Below are 10854 nucleotides of genomic sequence, written 5' to 3' on the forward strand. Positions count from 1 at the left end.
CATGAATGGGGTTGTGATGGGATTGCTTCCTGTTGTGCAACGCAGGTTGTCCTGCTTCTGGTGATATTTAGATTGATCAGTGGATGTAGGTGTTGTCAGTCTGTCCATTATAAAGTTCTCCATCAACCCTTCACCAAATGGTTTTAGTATCCACTGAGGATCATTGTCTAGGTTCAAAATGGTGATTTCCTAATTCTGTTATTCCTTCTCTGTATATTAAATGTGTTTTGTTCCTCAGCAGTAACTTCTATAGGAAAGACAGAATAGATGCTTGATTTTTTCCACTGTATCATTTTTTAGTATAATCGATTGGTGCCCTAGCCACTTCCTTAGATGAGCAATGAGTATGTTATTGTCTTAAGCACCATTATGACCTCAAGTTTTAGGGGGTTTTAAAATATATTTGATGTGTCTCATTCCGTTGCAGTCATTATGACCAAATTTTTATGTCCAAATTGCCCCGTCTTGGGCTATTGGGAGCGCCTTCAAATTGGCTCCTGTGTCCTTTTGGCAAGACCCCATTCGTCTTTGATGGCTTCCTTGCTGTCTGGCACAAGATGTCCCTTGCTCATTTTGTACAGATCCTGCCTCAGACCTGGAAACAGCCATTTCTTCCAGGGCCCTGTTGAAACTACCTGTTTAAGATGTTTCTGCTTTTTTGGGAATTCCCTGACAATCCAGTAGTTAGGGCTCAGCGCTTTCACTGCTGAGGGCCCAGGTTCAGTCCCTGGTTGGGGAACTAAGATACTGCAAGCCATGCAGCGTGGCCAAAAAAATAAAAAGATTTTTCTGCTTTTGTTGATTAATTAGTTTGGACTACTTTAACGCAATGTGATTATCCACTCAGGCTGTAAGTATTGACACTTTGATGTTAGACATTTGGGGGAGTTATGCTAACAATATTAGTGTGCATTTGAAAATAATCCTGTTGCTAGTGTTAGTCTAAATCTGGAGCAGTCATTTTTCCACTGGTGATTTAAATGTTAATCTGCTAACAGGTTGTACAGTGTAACTGTTTACCTTGTACTCACTGGTTTACATTTAATCGTTTAAGACAAGCTTGACAAACTGCCATCAAAACCTGCCCAACTTGTTGTACCAAAGTGTCTTACCCTTGTCTTTCTAGTCTCCTGCCTGTTACAGATCAGCAGAGATGAATTGTATGATCAGCCATGTTGTGAGCAGACATTTTAATAACACCTAAGGGCCAGTAAGCATTCTAGCTGCCATGCCACAAGTGATACAAAGGAACGTGGTTTTGATCTTGTTGAGGATCTATGATGAACATATGTACAACAGAAGGATAATTCTACTAGATAACACTACTAGTGGATTTCAGGCAATAAAATGTGGGTTTAGTCAATAAGGCAAGAGTTGGTAACAGAGATGGACTTAGGATTGAGGTTCCAGATAGTTTCAAATTTGCATAGGCAGAAAAAAGAGTGAGTACAAGGGCAGGAATGAACCCAGTGATTGACAACAGGAGGGAGATAGTCAGAGTGTTTTATGGCATAGTGGGAGAGGAGTTGTACCAGAGGAGTAGCTATGATGTGGGGAAGGCTGGACATCAAAGTTTGTCTATTTGATTAGCAAGAAGAAATCATTATAAGCTCCTAAGCTGGAAAGGCTATTGATAACACTAGTCGTCGGATAGATTTGTTAAGACAGAGCTTGAACAAAGGTGCTGGTTAGGGGTCACTTGAGTGACTAGGTGTGACTTCATGCAGCACTGGCAATGGATAAAAGAAAATGAAACTGAGATATTGCAAAGAAGTATTTAAAAGGAGCGGTGACATTGAGGATGGGAAGGTTGGGAGTAGGTAAAGAGGGGAAGGTTTAGAACTGTGCTGTTCAATACTGTACCTACTAACAACATGTAATTATTTAATTTTAAATTAAATTAAATGACATTTAAAATTCAGTCCCTCAGTCGTAGTGCTCAGTAGACCACATAGTTATAGAACATTTCCATTATCAAAGAAAGTTCTGTTAAACCTGTTTTAGACCCAGGTATCTGAAGCAAAATAGTGATGCCATATTAGACTTGTAGAGTTTATGGTAGGCCTTTAACTGAAGTTGTCCAGAAGCAACAGAAAATGCCTCACTACAGCCCAGGGTAGATCTGAGCTGGGGCAATTTAGGAGCCATGGAGGGAACCATGAGATGGTAGGAGCATTCACTAGCAGGCCAGAGGCAACAGAGGAAGGACCTCAGCCAGGCAAGAAATAGAAACAGAGGAGGTAGAAAGGAGAGCTGGGAGAACTTTTCTTTTTTTAAAGAGAGAGATGCAAAGATCTACATTGTCAGGAAATTAAATAGCAGAATTTATGAGAAAAGACCATTTGTTTTAGCGAGGCGGAGGCATTTACTCGTAAAACGTTAGGAAATGGATTCGATGGCAGGAAACTAGATGACACTGAGTGGGGAAGGAGATTAAGCCTGTGTGTGCAGCTTGGAAGGAGGTGGAGGAACAGAGTGATGTATTTGAGCAGAATGGCAGAGTCCAGTCCGAGGGGTTTGATGTACATCAGAATGGAAGAGTCTGCTGGGCTGAGAGGAAAACAAGGTTCTCTTTCTGATCACGGGGAAGGAAGAGGTGAGAGACATTGAGGTGGGTGTAGAGGAAGGCTGTGCAGAAAGCTGATGAGGGATGCCGTGGAGTCCCCTGTGTCCACTGCGAGAGCCCTCGCTCGGGGACTAGGCATTTGGTGACATCCTTTGTAGCATTTATGTGTTGCTGCCAACGGTCTTGAAAGTACTATTTTGAGTACTGAATTGAAACAATGAAGTATAAATGCTGTATATTTGATAGACCCGTTTAGATACCATGAATTTTAGGAAACTATTTTGCTTATTTCATATTGTTTTTTGATTCAGCTTTTGGTTTTTCTGAAGTGATGAGAGCACCACATGTAAAACTAAACCGTATTTGGAGGTGTGACCCTGTAGGCGTCTCTTCAGATCTTTTAGCTTAAGTAATAAGCTTTTATTCTCATGATCGCTCTCACGGCTGTTATTTTTCTTTGGGTTGAAGCAGTCACCACCAACTAATGTGTGTGTGCCCTCCAGACTAAATCCCTCTGAGCACATACTCCACTCTGAGAGAGAGGCATTTCGTAACCCGCTCTGTCACTTAATTAGGACATGTCTGAAACTTCCTGTTCTAAAAATTTGAACTGTTAGAGTTTTTAAAAGAACAGTGATGGGGAAAAAAAGCAGTCATCTTTGTCTTTTCTTTTTGCAGATATGAGTCTCCAGAAATAGCTCTGAATTGTGGAATAATGTTGAGAGAATGCATCAGACATGAGCCACTTGCAAAAATCATTTTGTGGTCAGAACAGTTTTATGATTTCTTCAGATATGTCGAAATGTCAACATTCGATATAGCTTCAGATGCATTTGCCACATTCAAGGTAACAAAAACTATAGAATTCTAAATATACATACAAGTGAGATTAACAGGTGTGCTGTTTTTCCTAAACCTTCTCTACCCTCCAAGTCTATACATGGCTGCCCTCTAGCGGGAAGAGAGAAGATATATTTAAATGTGTATTGTGACTCAGGTATACGCAGTAGAGTCACAGCTTAAAAAGGGTAGAAAAGTTAGATTCTGAAGTCTGCCTAAAAGGCAAAAGTCCTGTACGGTCAGAAGTACACTTTTCTGTTAAATTACCCATCAAGTACAGTATATAGATATGCAGTACATGTGAAAATCAGATGTTTCTCCTGTGTTGGAACATACTGCAGCAGTTTCTTTGATTAAGCATCAGACAAAGTAGTTGGCTTCTGTTCAGGGCCATTGTTAATTTGCAGTATACTAGAACCACACTCAGGACAGAGATTTCCCAATTGTGGACAGGCCCAAGGGCACAGTGGACTTCTCTCTCCCATCTCCTGCTCAGGCCAGAGCTTGTTTATTAAACACAAGGGGTGGGGGTGCAGAATCACCAGCAGTACTACTCCCCTCTCCCCTGCCTACCTTGTCTCCCTGTTGTGTGTTTGTGTAAATTAAATAGATGATACGATACCACTGTACAACATGCACATTTTTGTTTTGAATTGCAAAGTTCTGTGCTGTTTAAGGTATGTAGATAAAGCTGTAATGTTTTTTAGTGTTTTTCACAATGAGAGCAAGTCTTTATACGTTATATTCCCTTATGTAAAATGTCTGGCCTCATAAGTGAATATGTAGAACTGTAATTTTAATATAATCAGAATTTAATATACTAACCTTCAGACTACTGTGCTCAGAAACCATGAACACTGTTACAGTGAGAAGTGGCCACTGTTTTTGTGAAGGTTCACTTTTATGTATAAAGAGCCATTGAGATAATGAGCACGTCTTGGTCTCTGAATAAAATTTGTCCCTCAGAGCGAATGAACACCCTCAAAATGGGATGAAAGCCTGGGAACTTGGCCGCCTAGGGATTATTAGAGAGGATGTAAGAAGACCTCAGATATTTATATGTTAATGTACAAAGCAAAATGAAATGAATATGAGATTATAACATAGAGTGGAAAATATGACATCTTAGGTATCACTGCACTTGGTGGGATGGGACTCATGACCTGGGATCTATTGATGGAAGGGGACGCCCCATTCAAAAGAAGCAGACCTGAAATGAAGGGAGATGTAGCAGCACCATGTGTCAAGAAGGGATACTCCTGGGTGGGAAGAAAGCCAGAAGCCTGAGCGTGGGACATTCTGGGAGGAGGAGGGTGAGGGCAGAGGAGAGGAGCAGTGGTGGGGTCGGAGAATGCAGCCAGACCGCCTGACCAAGAAGAGCCCAGATCCCACGCTCCTGGTGCAGTTGGCTCAGAGGTGAGAGAGATGTGCTGACTAACTCTGTGCCACAGATGTGAGTCCCTGATTGGCCTTGCTGATAATTCCATCTCAGAGAGGATTGCTTTTTTGAATGAAATTCTCACCAAGAAGAAAACGGTGGTGATGGAATCACTGTGGGTAAAGCAGCCCTGTCGGGTCGTGGTAGCCAGAGAGGGAAGGATTGGGCAGAGTCAGGCAGGTATTCCCTACCTGAAGAAGAGAAACTTTAAAACCACGTAGGATTCTAAGGATGAGCTCTAGAAGAGAGAGCAGTGAGGAGCGAGCTTGGCTTCTGTATCTCAGCTGCTCCCGATGACTCAGAAGGGGCAGAGTTAATTAAAGAGCCTCCTGAATGGAGAGCTCTCCAAGAAGCAAAGTTAAGTAGAGCCCAAAACTAAGACAATATAGGAGAGGCACAGACCTAACAAACACGCCGAAGGTACCACCCACCCCTCCTTAAAATGTCTGGTTGGCTCTGGTCTCACTTTCACACCAGAGGTGCTGACAAGCAGGGAGGGAGGACCGCTCCTCTTCTGGTTTGCTAATGTCTTCTTTGCAAAGAACATTTTTATATCAGAAAAGAGTAGATGGTTCTTGTTCTCCTTCGAGAATATGACCAGAGCTACCTTCCCAGAAAGTGCACTCTACACACAAAAACTTTGAAACAAATGCAGCTTATCCATAACCCTGGCTTTAAAGTCCAAGGAACAGGTGCTGAGTCTTAAAAGGAAATTAAAACTACCTGTGTGAAATATGTCAAAGATTCATAGCTTGAACGAATGGGGTTCTGAGATAGTAAATCAGTGGCCAAATATTTGTGATTTTTTTTTTTTTTTTTTTGAGGAATTAAGGAGATGGGGAGGGACATCAGAAGGCCAACAAATATATTTCCAATTTTCCAGAGTAAAAGAAGGTAGATTCCCCAGAGAGGCTGGTGGAGCTCGATATTATACCTGTGTAAGGTACTAGAAAGTATTGCTAAAGAGATGATTTCTGAGCATTTTGGAAAGGAAACCGTGTACCCACAGCCATCATGGATTCACTAAGAGTAAGTTCAGTCATACTAATCTCATAGACGCCAGTAGATCAGGGGGCTAAGGGCGTGGCTGCTTGGATTCAGTTCCCAGCTCTGCTGCTGATTTAACCTCAGTCTTTTCATCTGTCAAAATATAGGTAATACTAGTATGTCAGGGTTATTGTGTCTTCACATAGTATATGGGTGCAGTGAACAGTAGCTATTAGAATTATTCCTTCATGACAATGTGGATATATTAGATGTTGAATAATTGTACAGGTCTGTTTTCATGGAAACAATGAAAAGGTAGGAGCTAGATGGAGTTTCAGGGTATCAATTCATAATTAATTGAATGCCATATCCATAAGGAGCCAGAAAATGGATTGCCACCCTCCTGGAGCAGAATTTTTAGTGGATTTATCTTTACTCAGCACAACTGAACATTTTTATTAAAGACTTAGATAAAGGGTGATAACATATGTATACCATGAGGTGATAGAAGGCAGATAACAGAGATCCTGAAATAAGGCCTCATAAAGATCCAGAGAGGCCAGAAGATAACAGGTTGAAATTAAATACGGATGAACTGAGGTCGTCCTCCTGAGGTCTCAGCTCTGTCAATATGAGATGTGGGAGTAAGGCATAATAATAATAGGTAATGCTAGGTGTAATTGTTATAGAGTGTAATAATGACTAAAAGGCAGGTAACATCATATCATACTCAACCCTATGAAGGAGATACTGTTATTATCTCCTTTACAGATAAGGAAACTGAAGCCTAGAAATGTTGGAGGAAGTCAGACCATAAATGGGGAAGCCAGAATTTGAATCCAGGCAGTCTGACTAGAGAGCCCACACTGAGTAAACAAAATTCTGAGTACGTCCAGTAAAATTAAACAGTATGATGCTGTTGCCCTGCCCCTAAGCTACCTGTGACCACATAACGTGTGACCTAAGGAGCTGTCGATGGTCTCACCCCACTGTAAGCTTATAAGGTAACAACACATAAATGTGTTCCATTCCAGGCGCTACACTTTAAGAGGCACATAGACAAATAGATGACTTTCAGAAGACAGTAGATGGTGAGGGGGACTGAGAACCTGTCATTCGAGGAGTGGTTAAAGGAACTGGACGTATTTAGCCTGAAGAAGAGGAGACTCGGTAGGGACTTGCGTGAGAGCACCGCTTGTATTTAAAGTGGGTCCTAGAGAAAAGGTACTAAACCTAGTTCTGTTGACTCTGACAGTTTTCTGGAAATAACCTGGGGATAGGTTTTGACTCTCTAGCACAGGAGGAACTTTCTGACTTTCAGAGCTCCAAAGGTGAACCACACAGTTGGAAGAACTGAGTCTCTTGTCCTTGGACATAGACAGTCATCAAGTACGAAATTGGGCCACATGACTTGCCAAGCCTCTGTGAAAATAGCCCCCGGGTGAGCAGCATTTCTTTAGGGATTCCAGGGCTGTCTTTGTGACATGATATTTGGGACCCAAACTCACATAACTTTTAGGAATCTTTTTAATTCAGCCCACCCTAAAAGTTGGCTGCTCAATCTGCTGGACTTGGGAGATGATCCCTGACCTTTCTTCAGGTAATACCAGGGTCTCGGCTATACTGGAATTTAACAGGTTGGGAAGTCAGAAATCATGTTCTTTCTGCCCCCCTGCTGTCTGGCCCAGCAGCTCTGCTGATCTGGGACCGCGTGCACCCTGTCCACTCTGCAGGTCGCTTAACAAGATGCTGGCTGCATGACCACTTGCCTTCGTTTTCTGATCTGTCGGTTTCTGCCTCCCCCCAACCCCCACCCCAGCCTGGTTTGAGCTCTCTAGAGCTCTCTGCTCTATTTCCAAGGGTAAGGTCTTTTCCCACCTCTCAGGAGACAGAGGCTCTGCGCAAGTCCCCACTTCCTCTTTTCCCAGCTTAGTATCAGCCTTTTTACTCTGTGCCGGCTCCCAGCAATTGTTCCTTCCCTGCTAATGTTTTACCCTCCTTAAAGAAGGGCTGCTTTAGCAGCCTCAGCACCGCTTTCCAGTCTCTCCTACCCCAAGGCCATGGAGAAGTGATTCCTAGATTGGCAGTGGTTTCCTGAGCTTCCTGGTCTCTTTAAACCAGATGATAACAAGTAGAATCTCTGGTGGGGAGATGTTTGAGTTTCCCCCTTGTCATATGTGGCCCAACTGTGAGCCTCTTGCTGCTGCTGGAGATACAGCTTTCAAGGTAAATAGTCACCTTACTCAGACCTAAAGAAAAAAACTCTGGCGCAGCATATTTAGGATCTTTGCTTTTCAGAGTAATACTTTCTACCTACCTATTCCTAAGAAACCAACCCCAGTGGAGAGCCGTTGTCTCTGAGACCCCCTCCTTTGGCATTCTCTTTCGTCATATCATGACAGAGCGGTGAGCACCTGGCTCCCGGCTCTGTACTTCCTCACAGTGGCCTTCAGAAAGACCCAGCCACAAAAAGTAGACGTGACACTCAGTCTTGCATGGATCTAGCCACAGCAGTCCTTAAATTCACTTTTTCATTGTTCATTCAGTTCATTCCACAAGTCTCTGAGTGCCTGCTCATGTCTTTAGGTCCTGAGGTTCAGCAATCTATTTTTTTTTTTTTTTTTTGGCCACACTGCACGGCTTATGGGATCTTAGTTCCCTGCCCGGGACCCCCTGTAGTGGAAGTGCAGAGTCCTAACCACTGGACTGCCAGGGAATTCCCGGGTCAGCAGTGATCTGTCCAAACGCCTGCCCTTGAGGCTCCTAACTCAGGGGAGACCGTCATAGTCCACACAGTAGCGTGTTAGAGGCGGGACACACTCTTTAAAAAGCATGCTTGATACATTCCCTTAAGGTTCTCATGTTCCTGTCTCCCTCACGTCTGACCCCATGGACCAATAGATAATATAAATTCTTCTAGCCCTGCCATCTCCTCCTTCCCATATGGGGAAGCCTCATAGCATTTCTTTCCAGATGCTTGAAGGTACTCAAACTCCAGGTTTTCTAATTTTGCCTGTTTAATCCCCAAGGGGGATTTAGGAAAAATTGGGTAGACCTTCCATGGGCATAGGACACATACCCCATCCAGCAGTTTGAACACCTGTAAGTCTTTGGGGTAGAGTTAGAAGCCTTCTTAAAAGCATACTTTGAAGATTGCTTAATGTGCTGTTTTCCCAAACATGTTCCCTGATTCTGTTGGTTCATTCATTTATTTATTAAATATTAAGCTCTTACTATGTGCTGGATACTGCATAGGTGCTGGCGATTCAGAGATTAGTAAAAATAGACATGACCCTTGTATTTATAGACTTTACAGCCTATCATGAGAGAGACATTAATAAAATAATCCCACAGATGTCAAGTCATAACTGTGACCATGCTTTGGTGCCAGTGACCAGTCAGGAAGGGTCCCCCATGGAGGCGATGTTTGAGTCGAGGTCCAAAGGTTGGAAGTAACTAGGCCAGGGGAAAGCCTGTGCAAAGGAGGCCTTTCAGGGAAGGGTGCTAACAAGCAGGCAGCAAAAGAGCTCCCTGCAAAATCTCTTGAAACCTGATAGATCCCCACGAGGGTACCAGAGCTGTAGCTCTTTCCTCATTCGTTGACCATGGAGCATTCCTTAGAGCATTTCTCAGGACATACTTCAGGAAACACTGTAACCTGTTCATTGTAACCTGGGTAAGTCGAACATACACAGCAAAGAAAACAAGTTAAAGGAAAGTTGGTTTGGAGAAAGGGGATTATTGGCAGTGACCTCTCCAGTGGGCAGCTCTAAAGGAATTTAATTCATTAATTCACCAAAGATGAATTGGCTGTTCCTGCTGTCACGTGTTTCCATTCTTATTCCCACCGGTGAGACCAAGGCTAGTTCATTGCTAGCTTCTGTGTCCTTGAAGGCAAGGACCATATCTTTTTGTCTTTGTACCCCCAGCACCTAGAACTTTATCTGGCACATAGTAGGTGTTTTCTGAATGAATAGTCCTTGAGTTGTTTCCAGGGAAATTCACAGGGTGAGGCATAAGCTCGATTTCATAGGGGTGCACAGTTGGACTCTAGGTCATACTAACTTTTGGTGCTACATGTTTGCAGCATTAGTCTGCTTACTTAGGAGCTAATGTTTATAATATGATGGGGCTTTTAAAAAACATTCTACCTCTGAAAAAAGTTTGCATTCAGTATGAAACTGAATGTAACTGAATTTAGGAGGAAGAAGATGGAACCTCCAGTACTTTTTCTAATAAAAGAAATGTCCTCTTTCACCACCAGGAGCAGTATACTATTTGACATTTTATCACAACCGTTTACTTTTATTTCATTTCAATTCTTGATTCCCTTTCTTTGAGTTTTTATCTCCATTGCCTTATAAACTTTTTTTAAATTTTTCCTTCTGAGAGCTGTAGACCTGTGACACTCAATCATTACAATCACAATCTGATTATTAACGATTTTATTTGCTCTTACATAGAATCAATATTTTCAGTACAATTCATGCTCAAATGTTTTTAAGTATAGTAATTTTTAACAACAGTTTTTATCAGGTAGAATGGCGTGGAATGTTTAGGATTCTCTTTTCTAAAAGAACTTGAATGCCAAGCAACTGTAAAAACTGTATTTTCTTTTCCTAGGATTTACTTACAAGACATAAATTGCTCAGCGCAGAATTTTTGGAACAACATTATGATAGAGTAAGTACGTGAAACACTATTTTAAAATAGCACATTGTAAGTTTTGTTACCAGAAATGAAAGATTTTAATTAGATTTTGTACCAGAGTATTTATTTTGGAAATACAATGTTTTTAATTGGTGCTGTAATCATTTCTCTACTAAAACAAGGTATAGAGCGTTATGTGGTCAGAACAGAATTTTATCTTTTTGACGACACACTGCACTTTGCATCTTTTTTCGCTTTAGAAGAGGAAAATAAATCACTTCGCTGCTGAATGATAATATACAGTTAAGATAAAAAGAAAATTACTGTCTGACTTCTTATCTTCCCCTTACTTTCCGTTAGTTGCTCACATTCC

General features: G+C 42.0%; 1 protein-coding gene across 1 annotated transcript in view; it reads left to right on the forward strand.

The window, feature by feature from the left end:
• CAB39 (calcium binding protein 39) overlaps positions 1-10854 on the forward strand; it is a 50963-nt gene that overhangs the window by 32926 nt on the left and 7183 nt on the right. Inside the window, exons 4-5 of the mRNA XM_007462738.1 lie at positions 3245-3413; positions 10455-10514. Coding sequence (XP_007462800.1) covers positions 3245-3413; positions 10455-10514 — 229 coding nt within the window. The remainder of the gene's footprint in view (positions 1-3244; positions 3414-10454; positions 10515-10854) is intronic.

This window comes from Lipotes vexillifer, unplaced genomic scaffold (genome assembly GCF_000442215.2).
Source record: "Lipotes vexillifer unplaced genomic scaffold, Lipotes_vexillifer_v1.1 scaffold860, whole genome shotgun sequence".
Classification (NCBI taxonomy): Eukaryota; Metazoa; Chordata; class Mammalia; order Artiodactyla; family Lipotidae; genus Lipotes; species Lipotes vexillifer.